Raw genomic sequence first — 16,726 nt, forward strand, 5'->3', positions numbered from 1 at the left:
CGATTGTGGTAATGGCTGTACAACTCCATGAATATGCTAAATCCCACTGAATTATACATTTTGAATCAGTAAATTTTATAGCGTGTATCTCAAGCCTGTTTAAAAAAAAAAAAATCTATGAGGGCACCTGGCTGGCTCAGTGGAGCACGTGACTCTTGATCTCAGGGTCATGAGTTGGAGGCTCACATTAGGGTTAGAGTATGTTTAAAAAAATATAATAAAACTTAAACAAAAATCTATGACCCAATAAATTACATTTGAATTAAGAAAACATTCCAGGACCCTCAGTTAAATTTCTTTTTTCTATAGCATATTTAGGTCTTACCCTTTGTCCTAAATTACAAACATTTTTTTAAATTAAAAGCAATAGCTTAGGTGAAGAAATAAAATCTCAAGTTTGCTCACCAGAGATGAACACCAGCATTTCCAAAGCCAATGCCAGCAAAAGCACTTGCCAAGTGCATATTAGACCTTGCTTCAAGATCGTCAGGATTTCTGACAGCCCTGTGGATGATATAAATACCTACATCAACATTGGCATTTCCTATCGAATCAAGAGCTGCCGTAGGGAAAGACCTGGGAAGAAAGAAATTCTACTTGGTAGGAAGAAAAATTAGGCAACTTATTCAAACGACACCTTGTCTTCTCAACGAAAACTGAAGGGAAACATATTTTCTTATCAATGGTTTTGGGCAAAGGCATAATAAATATGCTGTCGGGCTGCTCATGTGATGAAAGTGCTGGGGGAAGCAAGGCACTGACCCTTGGACTGTGAGCTGTTCTAGAAAAGTGCCCCAAGACTCATTCTTCTTCTTCATTTGTCAGTGAGCTTGACGGCAGCTGTGAATGAACTGCGAGTAAACACACACTCGGAATGGACAGGGCCCAGACTGGTTCTCTGAAATGAGTCCCTGTTGCCTGGGGCTACCTGTAGGCTAAAAGCAGCCTGCCCGGCCATCTTTCTTTCTGTGACACTGCCCCAAATAGAACCCTCTGGAGGCCTCTTTTAGTATCTGTTGAAACCACATGTACTATTTTAATATTTTTCCTTATGGAAGTGATGGAAGTGGGATGTTATTGCAGGATGAGCCTTTGCTTGCTCTAGATGTCCCGACGCCACTCTGTAAAAGCAAATTCTCAAAGGCCCCTTGCACATGCAGCTCAGCCATCCTGCACATGCTGGCTTAGAAACCCTGCCCCACACGTGCACCCGAATGTTTATAGCAGCAATGTCTACAATAGCCAAACTATGGAAAGAACCTAGATGTCCATCAACAGACGAATGGATAAAGAAGAGGTGGTATATATACACAATGGAATACTATGCAGCCATCAAAAGAAATGAAATCTTGCCATTTGCGACAACGTGGATGGAACTAGAGGGTATCATGCTTAGCGAAATAAGTCAATTGGAGAAAGACAACTATCACATGTTCTCCCTGATATGACGGAGAGGAGATGCAACATGGGGGGTTAAGGGGGTAGGAGAAGAGTAAATGAAACAAGATGGGATTGGGAGGGAGACAAACCATAAGTGACTCTTAATCTCACAAAACAAACTGAGGGTTGATGGGGGGAGGGGGGTTGGGAGAGGGGGGGTGGGATTATGGACATTGGGGAGGGTATGTGCTATAGTGAGTGCTGTGAAGTGTGTAAACTTGGTGATTCACAGACCTGTACCCCTGGGGATAAAAATATATTATGTTTATAAAAAATAAAATTAAAAAAAAAAAAAAAAAAAAAAAAAAAAGAAACCCTGCCCAGGGAGGAAGCCGAAGACTGCCAAGAATGACAAACCACCCCTTGCTTGCTTTTCACGATTTTGCCTGGAGTAAGGGCTCCTGTTATGCAGTAAGCGTGCTACAGCCTTTTTCTCCTTTCATTTGGAATGGTTAGGCATCTGTGGCTCCTTTCCAAACCCAGCGTTCGTTTCTTATTCCCTGAATGCCAAGATGAAAGAGCAGATGATGGGGCTTTAGCTTTCCTTCTGTCCTTTACACCCCCTCACCTTCCACTCTGCTCTGCCAAGCCTTCTGTCCCTGTCTCATGCTGGTTGACCACTATCTGTATCTGCAACTACCCAGGCAAGTGCTTCCCTGCTCCCTGATGGTCTCCTGAAATAGCTCTGTGTCCCTTCCCTTTGCTTTATGACAAAATGCAATCTGAGTTCCTTCTCCGGTACAGCTACCGGCTTGGGGCCAGAGGAAGCACCATGTTTACATCTAGGTCCAACCTGCCATGCTCTTTGCTTCTGTTACATGTACAAGAGTGAGTCTGGGTTTGCGTAGGTCTTAATGTCTCAGGGATCAGCTTTCATCTCTAAGTACATCTTTGCTCTCTTAGGAGCCAATCATGGCTATAGCATTTATAAATCCTTTGAAATCTTTTAGAAAGCTTTTTATTTTTATTTTTTTTAACCATAATAATATTTAACTATAACATTTTTCAGATATGATCAATATAAAAATTATTGAAATTTTTACATTCTTTTTCTGCATACTATCTTTAAAATCTGATGTGTATTTTGTACTTATATCTCAGTTCAGGAAAGCCACATTTTTTATTTTATTTTTTATTAACATATAATGTTATTATTTGTTTCAGGGGTTCAGGTCTGTGATTCACCAGTCTTACACAATTCACAGTGTTCACCATAGCACATATCCTCCCCAATGTCCGTCATCCAGCCACCCCACAGAAAGCTTTTTATATCTCCTGGGACAGACAACTCTAGACATTGGTTTCTTTTTTTTTTTTTTTTTAAGATTTTATTTATTTATTTATTTTTTCAGCATAACAGTATTCATTATTTTTGCACCACACCCAGTGCTCCATGCAATCCGTGCCCTCTACAATAGCCACCACCTAGTGCCCCCAACCTCCCACCCCCCACCCCTTCAAAATTCTCAGATCGTTTTTCAGAGTCCATAGTCTCTCATGGTTCACCTCCCCTTCCAATTTCCCTCAACTCCCTTCTCCTCTCCATCTCCCCTTGCTAGACATTGGTTTCTTAAATTCACTTCATGTGAGTTTGCTTACTGGGTTGACTCTGCCTTCAGACAGGGCCTGCATGGGCTTGGCCATCTGCCTCTCTGGGTCTCATTTCAGCTCTTGGTGTAGCCAAATCTCAGAGGACATCTGCCCTCACCTGAGCTCTGGTTTCAAGGCTTTGATGAATAATCCTTCTAGATGCATCCTTCAGAAATCAGGGGCTCATATTTTGTTCCCTTGCCTTTGCCTTTTCAGACTGAAGGACTCACGTTTCATCTGTCCTCACATGCATCCCTCCCCATCTTTTCATCCTTCCAGAGCTTGCTGGTCTCTGGTGTTCCTCTATATCCACTGACTAATCTTTTGGTGAACAGGCGTGCTCAGGCTATTTCAGGATCTGGCACACTACATTTTATGTGAGGGTGGAATGTGGTTTTCCTGTTCTGTTTCTTTCTTTCTTTTTTTTTTTAAAGATTTTATTTTTAAATAATTTTGACATCCAATGTGGTGCTTGAACTTACAACCCTAAGATCAAGATTTGCATGCTTGACTGACTGAGCCAGCAAGGTACCCGTTCTGTTCCGTTTCTATCTCCTCTGGGCCACATACCTTTTCAGATACTTAGCGACGATCCGTAGTGCGTGGATGGCCCAGATGTCACTGACTGGGTTGCTGCCCTGGTATGCTGGCCGGGTGATAGGATTTGAAGGGCAAGGGCTCCGCATGTGGTAGGGGAGGGCAGTGTAGGACTCCAGGGCATGGCTAACAAGACATATTTAAAACACACAGATTGAAAGCACCTTCTTTTTCCCCTCCATTCAGATTACAGACTTTCTTGGACATGTTCAGTACTCACTCCACTGCAGATAAGCTCCGTGGCAGTGATAATCACAGTGCGTTCCACCAGGTCAGACTCTTGTCTACAATAGTCATTGCTTATTACAGAAATTAACAGTGAAGTTTATATTAACAGCATTATTTTTTGACCAGTATATGTCGCTGGATTACATATGGCCCCTTTCTAGTGCAAATAAATCTTTATGATGTTGAATTTTTACATTATTTGGGTCATGAAGAAAAGCCCTGAATCTAAAAAATGATTTCTTTGTAAAATATATTTACCATTAAACTCCTGTTACCTAAGGAGGGTCATAGTTACATGAGCCTTCTATTAAGAGTACAGTGCAATGGGTGAGAGCACAGACGCCAGGGTGAGCTGTAAATCCTAGCACCAGACCTTCCTGTAGCAGCCGTGGGGTAACTCACTATCTAACCTGTGACTCTAAGACAAGGACAAACAATAGTATGCCTTCCTGGTGCTGCTGTAAAAATTAAAAGAGGGGGTACACATAAAGTACTTAGAATAATGACCAGCACGTTGTAAAACTTACAGTTCATTATTATTAAATTTTGGCCTGAAAAATAAAATTCAGTTCTTTTTTCTGATATTCTCTCAACTAAAGGTTGGCTATTTCAAGGACCAAGCTTCAAAATTTCCTCCACCTAATGGCCTGCCATCAATTCTAATGAATCAAATGCAGAAGAGAGAAAACAAAACAAAACAAAACAAAACATAGCCATCTAGATCAGTGATGCTTTGGGAACACAATGTAAGATGAACTGTTTCAGGCATGAATTATGGTTTTTGGTCTTAGAATGGAGAATTTCTTCTACACCTGAGAAGCAGTTAACATCTTTTGAACAAACCATTGGAAATTCTTTTAAATAGTTGGTGGATGGATGCTATGGCTTTATGGTTCTTAATCTGTCCAATCTGTGGGCAGTGCAAGAATGGAGCATCCATGTGGGGAGATATTAACCAAATACCTATGATGTGACAGTCACTGTGCCAAGGGGCAGGGATGGAGAGGGGAGTAGGATGGTCCTGTCCTCATCCAGCTCACAGTGCAGTGAAGATGAGCATGTGAAAGGGAAGTCCACCCAATGCGGAAGAGCAAAGGATGGAGTGGTCAGTTGTACCTGAGGAGAAGAAAGGTGGGGAGGCTGTCAGCAAAGGCTCCATCAAGGGTAGGGTGCTCCAGTGGAATTGGAATATGAATTCTCCAAAGAGATAAAGAGCTGAGCATTGGGGACATGCCAGGGCAAAGAAATTTGGCCGTCTGGCAGTAGGCGTGGAAAGGCACTAAAAGACTTGTCAGGTAGAGGTGTGTGTATATGTGATGATTATATTGCATTCTGAAAACTTGCCGAGGCCGGTATGGAGGACAGATAGAAGGACTATGGGATGGAAGCAGAGACACTGATGAGGAAACCACTGCAATTATCCAAGCAAGAGTTGGGCAGGTCTGAACCACGGTGGGAACAATGAGGCTCAAGTGGAGGGAGCAGACAGGAGAGAGCCCAGCAAGACAAGTGGTAGGAGGTACTGGGCCATGTGCGGACATAAGAAAGAAGTTCATAGCAAGCCCTGCTGCTCACTAACTTAAGGGACTCAGGAGAAGCTGTGAGGTGGTGGGAGGAGGTGGAGAATAAATTGGGATTTCATTGAATTTAAGATGTCATGCATTATAAGACGCATCATTAAAAATACCACTGAGGAAGAAAATCGTACCGTTGCGCCACAGATCTTAAGACGTGTTCTGAGTTCAGAGATGTTAGAATTTGAAAAAATGTACACGTGCAAGTAGATGAAATAGGTAGTTTGGGACATGCTGAATGTGAAAGGCATCTGTGGGTCTCCCTGAGGCCCCTGGAAGGAACACGGATCAGGGAGCCATGGCAGCTGAAGCCCAGGGAACACGCAGCATGACTCTGGCAAGTTACTGAACATCTCCACGGCAGGTTTCTTTCTTGTGTGGTGCAGAGCTGTAGTGAGGTGGTGATGTGTGCGAAGTCCTGACATGTGAGCACAATCCCGCTCAGGGGATGTCAGCTCCCTTTCCTGCCCTCTTCCATGCTATGGTAGCCCTGACTCTTTCCTGTTCCCTGTAGCCCTAGACGCAGGGTCTGAGATGCTGCATGGCAGCTCCACCCACTCCTTTCCCTGTGTCCCTGTGGCAGCAGCTGTGGCTGGCACAGTGGATCCAGAACAGTGGCCTAAGGCTCATCCAGGAGCTCATCTTAACACCATCCTTTATAGGTTCCATGTTTTCATCTAGGAAAGGGGATAATGACAGCCAAAGCTGGGGTGGTTGTGGAACACTAATTGAGGTATGCTTAGCAAGTGCTTTCAGCAAGAAAATACAGTCCAGAGATGCAGGGCCTGGAAAAGCCCTTCCCGTTGGCACTGGTACTTACCAAAGCACATCGAAGCCACTGTTGGCAACCACCCGGTCAGGCATGTGCAGGGTGTGCAGGGGATCGATCAGTCCCAGTGTGGGTTTGATGGCTCGGGAAGCAATGCCTAAAACAGGGATTTTTCAACAGAGGCAAAAGGTATGGACACCATTTTAAGAAATTAAGTTACTTTAGGATAACAGTTTATTCTTAAATTAAAAATATGAGATTCATTCTCATGAAGGGAGGCAACAAGAATAGTGGAAAGAGATCTGGAGTCAGAAACCTGGGTTTTTCAGTGGATCTCAGGCTCCTTGTTTGAAGGAGCCAAGTGTGCACATCTCTTCCCAACTCTGGTTTGAATGATGTCACTGTCAATGGTGGGAGTATTTACACCAAAGAAATTGGCCAATACTAGAAACTGGGGCTTAAATGATTAAATGCCAGAGAGCTGGTTTACTAGCACACTGGTGGTTTGGGTGCTGGTTCTGCAGCTTGCTATTTGTCTTTGGCCAAGTCACTTAGTCTCTCTGAGTTCTCCATTAGATCATAACCATATAGGGCTTCTATCCCACATAGCTAATGTAAGGCTCTTATTAGAAAGTATTATGTAAAAGTCTTTGAAAAACTGTAAGATTAAATTCAAGTATTGGCTACTGTTATCTTCAGTAACATCAAAGGATAATGTCATTTAATTTTAAAAAGAGAAGTTACTATAAATGTGCAGCCAAATATCAATTTATTCTGCTACAAAAGCCTGGGACCTTTGGATCTTTCTGGAGTGATGGGAATGTTTTATACTTTGGTTGGGATAGTGGTTACATGGGTATATCTATTTGCCAAAATTCACCAGACTCTTAAAATGTATGCATTTTATTATATAAAAATTATATCTCAATGGAATTGATTTAAAATGTTGAAAAAAGTGTTGAAAAGATGTCCAAGAAAGGGAATAATCATTCAGCACTGACGTACAGTTACTAACTTGAGCAGAGAAATGGCCAATCAAGATTATGGCATTTCAGTATGCTTTGTAGGTAATTCTCAAAGAGAAGTTTATTAGACTGTTTCATATTTTTACATGTACTTGATAAAAGAAAGAAAATGTGTGTATATACATGCCCTTAGCTCTATAACTCCTTGATTTTTAAATATTAGGATTAAAGAAAAGGCCACGGGGTTGAAAGGTAAGAGAGAGAATTAAACACGATTTTTATGGGCACAGTTCTTACCAGTTTTTACTTTCAAGTGTTCATAGTCAAAGATGGCAACTCCTGTAGTTTCACTCCCAGTTCCTGAGGTAGTTGGGACTTGAATAAAATAACATTAATTTACATAATGCATCTAAGTAAAGGTCAGTGGAGATACTTAATTCAACCTTAGGAAGCAAGGAACAAAGTTAGAGAAGGAAGCACTGATCCCCCTATTGCTCACGTGAGGTCCGTATCTATGTTAATCCGCATGTATGCTTCATATGTCTGTCCGTGTCGGCATTTACATGCATGCGTAATAGCGTGCCTGTCAGCATTAACACGTTTCCTATGCATATGTGATGGCAGTGTCTCCATTAATATGCACACATTTCACGTGCACGGTGTTCATGTCTGCGTAACGTGTAGGCATGTCTAACGTCTACATGCACTTCGATGAGTATGTGTGATAGCTTTACCTGTATTAACACATATGTATGATGTCACTGCCTGCGCCAGCATGTATACAGGCCTGACATGTATGTATGGTGTCCATACCTGTACTAACACGTGTGTATGTTTACCCTGTATTATGTGTCCTGTTTCTGCATCAACAGCTAGGAACCCCAGGAACTCGAGCACCCGAGCTTACGCAGCTGCAGCCGGGCATTCAGAGGCAGGCTGCTCGGCATCTCGGTTAGAAAACTCATACATGCCTTCTCTGAAAGACATCTTTATTCCCTCCTGGCAGCAAGCACAGTAACGTTCTGCCTTTGCTAGTCTCCGTGGTTTTGTAGTTCTGTCAAGTTTCTAAACTTTACTAATCACCCCTCTGTGTGATGCTGACACAGTTTCACCAGAGGGTTCCGTTTGCCAGACATCAATTATGTTGCTCCCTGCTGATTGCTCATTCACATCAAAGCAGTTCATCTGCCTTCAACTTACTCCTATACCATCATGGGGCCCATTCACGGTGGGGGCATTTGAGGAGGAGAAGAGAGAGGACAAAACTTCAGACAGATATTGTCCAGTTACCAGTTAGTGCATTTTCACTATAAAACTTTAAGCAGTAATACGCTAACAGCCATAAAATAGAAGGGAGGGAAGAAAAGACCCAAAGATACCAAGCTCTGTGCGGGACAGAAAAGCTATTCTGACTTGGACTTGTGTGTCTGTCCCCAGGGCAGCCACAGAGCAGATGCTGCCCAGAGAGACGTGGCCATGCTGGCCACATGTCCTAGAGAAGAGACAAAGCCCCAGGTCAGCTGAAGAGCCATTGTGTGGAAGAAAGGGTTGAGTCAACACCAGAAAAATAATAGCGAATGTTCCCCTTAAACTCCACGGTGGCTGGCAGAATGCGACAAAGCAGAGAGGGGTTTAGAAGACAAACCTGCCAACAGAGGGATCTAATAATATGGAAACGATAACCTTCCCTCCTCCTTCACACAATGACTGCCTAGCATAAATCTGCAAACTTTCCCACCACTGACCCAAATCGTCCGTCTGTGCAATAATGATCAGAATTTTAAAACATAAATGAACTGCTATCGGTTCTGCTCTCCAAACACTGTACTACACTGAAATGAAGAAATTAGAAAGCTTTGGAAACATACCCTAAAATTCCTGGCTTGCATCTTTCCTAAGACCTTTTGCCAATTGCAAAATAAAACGTACAAACAGTCTTTACCTGCAATCAGAGGCTTAAGAGGCACAGACACAGGCTTTCCCTTCCCAATGGGGGCATTGACATAGTCTAGGAAATCAGAGTGAGGGCTGGATGCATACAGATTAGCGGCTTTACAGGTGTCCATGGTGGAGCCTCCACCGACAGCAACGAAGGCATCAAAAGCTCTGCTTTTGACAAATTCAATTGCTTCCATGAAGCTTAGAGAAGGGAAAAGAAAAGCCATCATGTCATTATTGTTTTCAGAAATAAATTGCCACACCATTAAAGGCCTGGAGCAAGTTTTAAGCAACAGTGAGATGTGTTGGCTTCTACATAAAGTAAATAGCAGCAATAAAATAATACCTTCTATCTGTTGGTTCCACCCTCACATTATCATAAACCTTAAAATTTATGCCATTCTTTACTAGGGAGTCCATAACCATTTGTACGGGAGGGAGCTGGGAGAGGTTCTTGTCTGTCATCAAACAAACATTTTTAGCACCCATGTTTTGTAGGTCCTAAAACAACAAAAATAATTTATAAGTTAGGTTTCATTGCCTGAGAACTGCAATAGACTCTCTCTCTCTGGCTAACTTAACACTGCACATTTTTAAAAACAAAGGACTCAATTGTTGTCGGTTTGCATTTGTTTTAAAAGACAGGTAACATTTCTAACAAAAAGACTGTAGGAATCTTAAATACTTGCCATTCCCACTTCCTTTGTAACTCCTGCTCCATATCTAATATTTGAAACGGCCATCTGCGGAAAAATAACAAAAAAAAAGACTTAGATATAGGTGTGTTTCATTTCTAAAAACCTATAAATGAAATGAATCGTTCCTTACTGTGTAGAGAATAAAGTATATATTCCTATTTTTAGTATATGTGCTGCTGAAGCGAGCACGTAAAGTATATATTCCTTAGCATGTCCTTCATTTTAATTTATGACTCCTGAACTAGGAGGAGACAGAGATTTAAACAAATAATTATATAATTATAGTGTGATAAAAATTCGTCAGAATTCATTGCTCCTTTGTTCTTGCTTCAAAAGATTGCTTGGACCTCTTTTAGAATTGTTATAATTACAAATCTAAGCTGTAACCTACAACATATGTACGTTAGAGAGTTTGTAGAACTGGGACTTTGTCCTGTTTTGATGGCTGAACAAAAGACAGACAATATCTAAACATTACTCATGTTATCTGAAGATTTGTATTCCATTACCCCAACAAGGTACTTTGCTAAATGGGGTATGATCAAATAATGAGATTAGGGAACACCAATTAATAATAGATTTCAAATGAGATAATAATGCATTAGTGGGTGCCTCAGTGGCTCAGTTGGTTAAGCATCTGCCTTTCGGCTCAGGTCATGTTCCCAGAGTCCTGGGATCAAGTCCCTCCTGCTTCTCTCTCTGCCTCTGCCTCTCTCTCTGTCCCTCGTGAATTAAAAAAAAAAAAAAAAAAAAAAAAGCATTAGCAAAATACTCTAGTATTTTTTCAAGTCATTCATAAAAGAAAGAATGGATTGATTATATCTACCTCAAAGGCATAATCTGTTGTTTTCCCAGAAGGTGCAAATCCAGGAGCTACAGAAATGTAGAAATTAGCGTTAGAGTAGGCCTCAAAAACAAAGCAAAAATAATGGTTTTTGATAGTAAATTGGTATTTCAGCAGTGAACATAAGCATCTCCCTTAAAAAGACTTACCTTTAAAAGAAAATTAAAAGCCTTAGCCAAAATGTATTTTCAAGTTTCATTGTTGCCTATCAAATTGAAATTAAAATCTGCATTTTAAGAGAATGTAATGCTAACTTGATGCTGATTGTGTGAAAATAGTTATTTAAAATATTTTCTTCATTGAAAATAAAATACACTTTCGAAACAATGTCTAAAAATCCTCTAGAAAAAATACCCTCTAGACTCTGGAGTTAGATTACTGTTAGAGAACAATTATTAGTAAATTAATTAATTAGAGTCCTGCTTACATTTCTTGTAACAACTGTGATCAGTTTGAATTAAAATATTTTTCCATAGAGAAAAAATTATCACAGTAAGACGTTTATAGTTTTCAAGTTAAAGTATGTAAAAATTTAGTTCTGTTTGTAAGATTTAATAAAAATTTTTATAAACTGATACTTCTTTATAATATCAGGTTTTAGTTATGGCAGAAATGATTTCCTGTCATATCAGAACAAGACAGCCCCACTTAATGAGTTTTATCCTTATTTTCATCACTCCTCGTCAGTCATAAGATTGAAAAAAAGTCTGCAACAATTTCCACTACTTCTTCTTCTTCTTCTTTTTTTTTTTTTTTTAAAGAACAAGAGACCAGGGCGCCTGGGTGGCTCAGTGGGTTAAGCCGCTGCCTTCGGCTCAGGTCATGATCTCAGGGTCCTGGGATCGAGTCCCGCATCGGGCTCTCTGCTTAGCAGGGAGCCTGCTTCCCTCTCTCTCTCTCTCTCTCTCTCTCTCTCTCTGCCTGCCTCTCCATCTACTTGTGATCTCTCTGTCAAATAAATAAATAAAATCTTTAAAAAAAAAAAAAAAAAAAAAGAACAAGAGACCAAAACTAGACAACAATCTACCTTTGGATTCTTGAGAGCAAGGGTATCCTTAATCAAAATTCAAATTTCTTTGATCCTTATCTACTGTAAAGAAATAATTTATTAATCTTGCTACTGAAGTTTAGGAAAGACATAAATTGAATCTAGAAAACAGTGGGATTATCTTTCTTTAATTTACTAATTTTATGCTCCCAAACAGGAGACTACTAATTCTTTGTTGAAATCAACTAAGAATTGGAAAGAACCAGCTAAAGACAAAATTCTGCATATGTTCACGAGGACCTTAAAGGCTGGCCATGTTTTCACCTAGCAGACGGTCATTAATGACTGGGAGGTCCCTTGGCTTGTCTTGAATGGTGAACCACACCGGTGGCAGGAAAAAGCCCTCAGTCACTCTTTCTGTTCTACTCCCCAACAGGCTCCTCTGTGGGTTCTGCTTAGTTTCCTGTACGGGCAGCCCCCCTTGTTTCCATTCTCACTGTGCTGTTTAGATTTGACCTTTCCTTCTAAGAGGTGAAATCAGTTTTTGTGTCAGTAATTCATGTGACATTCTGAGGACATGCTGAAGCTACAATGAGTTTCCTGCTGCTCTGTGGACAATGGAGTTGGGAAGGATTAAGATGTTTGTGAGAACTGAAAACTTTTGTTATTATTTTTAATTACTAAGAAATATAATTTTTTTTTTAAATTGATACAAACAAGTTTTTTCCTTCTAGGAACCACCTTTGTTCTTTAGCCTCTTTCTTTCCTGAGATGTATTAAGACTGTCCAAAGATTTCATCTTGATTAATTTGATTAACTCAGATGATCTTAAAATCTCATCTATGCCCCCATTTTTAGCTTTGGCAAATAATGCTTTTTGAAATAGAAAATTATCATAAATAGCATTAAATATATACTTGAGTCAAACATAATCAGCACACGTTCAGCTACCGTCATATAATTAGAACTACATATTACCAGTTGCAAGTGAAAAGGCAACCATTCCAACTTTCACATCCCTTGATTTCCTTGATTTATCATTTTCCCAAATGTATTATGAGTGCCAATGGAGGGCTTGGAAATTTTGGCCACTTTAAAAACACAAAATGTATTATTACCTTGGGAGTAAGTATGAGAATGAGTTGGGCACTGGCATCTAGGGAAAAGAAAAAAAAAACGTGAAACTAGAAAGCCAGAAGATAGGATGCTTTAATGTGACTCACACTGCATTCTACTCTTGAGATGCTATCAAAGTAGTAGCTTTGGCAAATGCTCCATAGGAAAACCCAGAAATCATCATGGACAAGAAGTCCACTCAGAGTCTTTCCAGTGTTGCAGGATCATTCTTTCAGGAATTATTCAGTTGGTGCTCAATATATGTGTACAGGAAGCTGAGATAAGTCCTCTGGGGATACAAGGAAGTTTGAGATGGAGTCTTAGTGTCTATGAGGTCCCAGCTCTTGTACCAGGTTAGGAACTTCTACCAAATTTACCCAAGGTTAACTACTCAATGCACTTCCTCTCCCATTCCTCCCACCCAGGGGAATTTGTACTTTCTCATTGTCTTCAATGTGTTTATTTTCTTGAAACAGACTCTGGGCCTCTGAGAAGCCCTCAGTGGGCATGCAGTCCTCACTGGTCACCACCTCACGCCTCCATCTTTTCTCAGCCCAGCTCCAGGGACCTGCAGCCCCTTGGATGCCTCCCTGTGCTGGTTCCCTCCCCTGGGCCTGTGGCTGAGTCCCCCTCTCCCCGCTCCCCTGTGGCCTAAAGTGGGCTCATGCCTGTCACTCTGTCCTCCTCGAATCCCTCACCTCTTCTCAGTTCCCACTCTGTTTCTCTGCCCTTGGCTCCGTTTCCCTTCTCAGTATTGGTAGCCTCCTGTTTCCTGCATAGTCCCTTTCTTCTCCTGTTTGCTGTGCATTTGAGCGGCACCAAAGGGTTGTATGTTTCTATTTTTTGCCAGAGGACCTTGTCCTAGTGGGGGTCCCAGTAGATACGTGAGTGGACAACCACTCCATCCCCCCTTTAAATTTGGAGTGAAAACATCTGAGGGGGAAGGTGGAGAAGGAAAGAAGAGCGTTCAACTCAATGGTCAAGACCTCAAAAACAGATTGAGTCAAAGCCACCAGGAAACCGGTGTGAGCACCACCATGAGTCAACACTGCCACCTCCTGGACACGGCTGAAAGTGCCAAGTATTGAGAGTCCCGACCATCCCAGCCGGGGTGAGCCATTCTCAGGCTGCCACAGGGAAAACACAGTTGGCAACGCCAAGGTGTTGTCCTTCACCGGTGGGCTTTCTTTGGAGAACTTTCCCTGCTTTACACCCTCCAAGGACAAGAAAGTGGAGGCAAAGGGAAGAAAATCTCCAGACTCTAAACTTTCCAATGACCAGGAATGTGGGAGCACATGCTTTCCTAAACTCTTCCCCCTTTTTATTTTATATTTTTTAGGTTCTGAGGCTGCCTTGATTAATCATTTCTACTTTTTACTTGTGGTTTGAGTCCCATCCTCTCTTGCCTTCTTGGGGCCTCCATTTGTCCTGTGTTTCCTAGTCTTCCTCCTCACTTGATCTTTGTCATTGTATTTAAGAGTTTCATGCTTCAAAGTCTCAACCTCTTGTCCCCTCTGGCTTGCTCATCTTCTCTGGGTCTCCCCTCCTGGCCTAGGTCTGCTGGCTCCATTTTCTTGCCTCCCACACATTGCCTGGCTCCCTGAAATCTGGCTGCTGTCTCAACAAGTCCCAGCTTTCCTGCTGTATTCCTAGTTCTCAGGACCTCCCCCCCTCCCAGCACCTTGCTCTCCTAGCAGTGAACACTGAGCCACCCCCTCCTTGGATGGGTGAAATGCTTTCCGTGGCTTCCAGGACTACCTACTCACCTGGGCTTCCTCTAATTATTCTTTTTCCAGCTCCCTTACCACTCTGCTCATTCCTTAAATATTGGGTTCTATCCTGGGCTCACCCTTCACTCTTTATAGCAAACACTCAAGGCCCCCCAGTATTTCTCTAGCCAAATCCATCACCTCTCGTGGGTCCTCTGCCAATCTCTGGTTTCAGTGTCCTCCCTCATCTGAATAACTACAGAGCCCCTAACGGGCTTTTCTTGGCTCCACATTTGCCACACAGGGGTCAGGAGCTTATTTCCAATGATGCCCTCTCCCCTCACCCCCTTTGGATAAAGTTCAGACTTGGCCCTGCCTCATGGGCCCAGCTTATCTTTCTAGCCTGGTAATCTCATCTCTGTCCATCTCCGGAGCTCTTGGAAAGTTCGTTTTTTTTGTGAATGGGAGGGCCACACATTCTCTTTTTTGCCTCCAGAACTTTGTCCTTGTTATTTCCTCTGCCTGAAACATGTTTCCGCCTCTTCTTCCAGGTAATTAGTATCCTTTCTAGTGACAGCTGAAATGTCACTTACCCTGGGCAGTCCTCCCTAAGGCTGGGCCCAGGTAGGCACTCTCCCTCTGTGGTCTGTACTATGCTTCCCTCCCAATTAGAACCATTATCACTCTTCTTCTGTTTGCATCTGCCTCTAGATTGTAAATTTTGTGGTGGCAAGATAAGATCTGCCATTTATCACAACCTCATCTATAATGGCTAGCATTGCAACAGGCACAAACTAATACCACCTGAAGGAATACTGACTGAAGAAATGAGTAAATGAGTAAGTAAATGCAGATGTTTAAAATCCTCTGAGATTTTTCTCTCATCTCCTGTTGTACCAAGACAGAGAACCTGAGCTTGGGTAAGAAGAATGGACTGTGGGTTCCCCCACTGTTTTAGGACAGCCTGAAACCACTGATGGGCTTCTCTACTCTTGAAAAGCTGAGGAAACCATGGGTAGAGCAAGGCTCTCATTTACCCAACCTCTGGTTCTGGTCTGATTATTCTGGCTTTCCTCCCAGTATCACTGGCTAGGATAAACTGGCCAAGTTTTTAGTAAAGGTCAGCACCTCTCCTGTGCACTAAATCTCAGGGGAGCAAGGAGCCTGACGTGGGACTTGATCCATCCCAGGACCCCGGGATCATGACCCGAGCCGAAGGCAGATGCTTAACTGACTGAGCCACCCAGACGTCCCATGTTTTCCCCTTTATTATATGAACAACAACCTTCTCTTATTCTTCCCTCTCCTGATGCTGCCCCCACTGCTCTCCTTGCCTATAGTCCTGTAAAGGCTCTCCAATTTCTCCCATTCTCTCTAGGACCCCCTCCAACTGACCTTTGCCCTGTGACTCCACCAACAGTTTGCCAAGTCACGAATGCCCTTCATCTTGCTAATATACCACTCAGTTCTGAGTTCAGTCCTCATCTTGTACAACCTGTCAGCAGCATCCTTCTATCTACTCCCTTCTCCCTGGTAAACTTCCCTTGGCTTCCAGGTTGCTCCTCACCTAGTTTCTTTTCATGCCATTGACTCTGAATGCTGGAGGGTCCTGGGGTTTGGCCTGTGAATCCCTCTCTTTTCTTTCCACTCTCACTCCCTGAGTGAACTCACCTTGTCTCATGGTCTTGAGTGACTTCTGTGCTCTTATCCTTCTGGTTTAGATGTCTTGCTTAAACTCCAGATTTAGCTGCCTCCTCCGACACCTCCACTTGAATGTCTGTTAGGCATTTCAGCTCCTGCTCAAGACTCAGCTCCTGGTCTTCCCTTAAAGCCTCTTCCCCACCCCAGTTTAATGGCAACTTCATCCTTCCACTTGTTAGGGCAAAACACCTTGGGCTCATCCTTGCCCGCCCCCCTCTAGCCCCCAGCATCTCTGACCTCATCTCCCCTCACCCACTCTGCTCCATTCACCATGTTCTGAAACCATGCTGGTATTCTCCACTTCCGAGTACCTTCCCAGAGAGCCACATGGCTTGCTTTTTCCTTCCACCTTGCACAGGTCTTCCTGTAACCATTACCTTCTCAGCAAGCGTGGTTGGCTGAGACCTTGAAGATATCCAGGTCCTAATAACCTGGAACCTGTGAACATTATAAAGCAAAAGGGACTCTACAGATGTGATTAAATTAAAGATTTTGAGATGGAAAGATACCCTGGATTATCTGGGTGGGCCCTAAATGTAATCAGAAGCATCCTTATACGAGGGAGGCAG

The 16,726-nt window shown here is 42.5% G+C and overlaps 1 protein-coding gene across 5 annotated transcripts in view; it reads right to left on the bottom strand.

Annotated features, from left to right (window-relative positions):
* ADHFE1 (alcohol dehydrogenase iron containing 1) overlaps positions 1 to 16,726 on the bottom strand; it is a 39,248-nt gene that overhangs the window by 19,555 nt on the left and 2,967 nt on the right. For all 5 annotated transcript variants that reach the window (XM_047727230.1, XM_047727232.1, XM_047727231.1 and 2 more), the window contains exons 2-10: positions 12,750 to 12,787; positions 10,626 to 10,672; positions 9,791 to 9,844; positions 9,448 to 9,602; positions 9,106 to 9,302; positions 7,461 to 7,538; positions 6,250 to 6,355; positions 3,601 to 3,753; positions 406 to 504 (exon numbers count right to left, since the gene is read on the bottom strand). In XM_047727230.1, the coding sequence (XP_047583186.1) occupies positions 406 to 504; positions 3,601 to 3,753; positions 6,250 to 6,355; positions 7,461 to 7,538; positions 9,106 to 9,302; positions 9,448 to 9,602; positions 9,791 to 9,844; positions 10,626 to 10,672; positions 12,750 to 12,787 (927 nt within the window). The remainder of the gene's footprint in view (positions 1 to 405; positions 505 to 3,600; positions 3,754 to 6,249; positions 6,356 to 7,460; positions 7,539 to 9,105; positions 9,303 to 9,447; positions 9,603 to 9,790; positions 9,845 to 10,625; positions 10,673 to 12,749; positions 12,788 to 16,726) is intronic.

The sequence above is a fragment of the Lutra lutra genome, chromosome 4 (assembly GCF_902655055.1).
Source record: "Lutra lutra chromosome 4, mLutLut1.2, whole genome shotgun sequence".
Taxonomy (NCBI): Eukaryota; Metazoa; Chordata; class Mammalia; order Carnivora; family Mustelidae; genus Lutra; species Lutra lutra.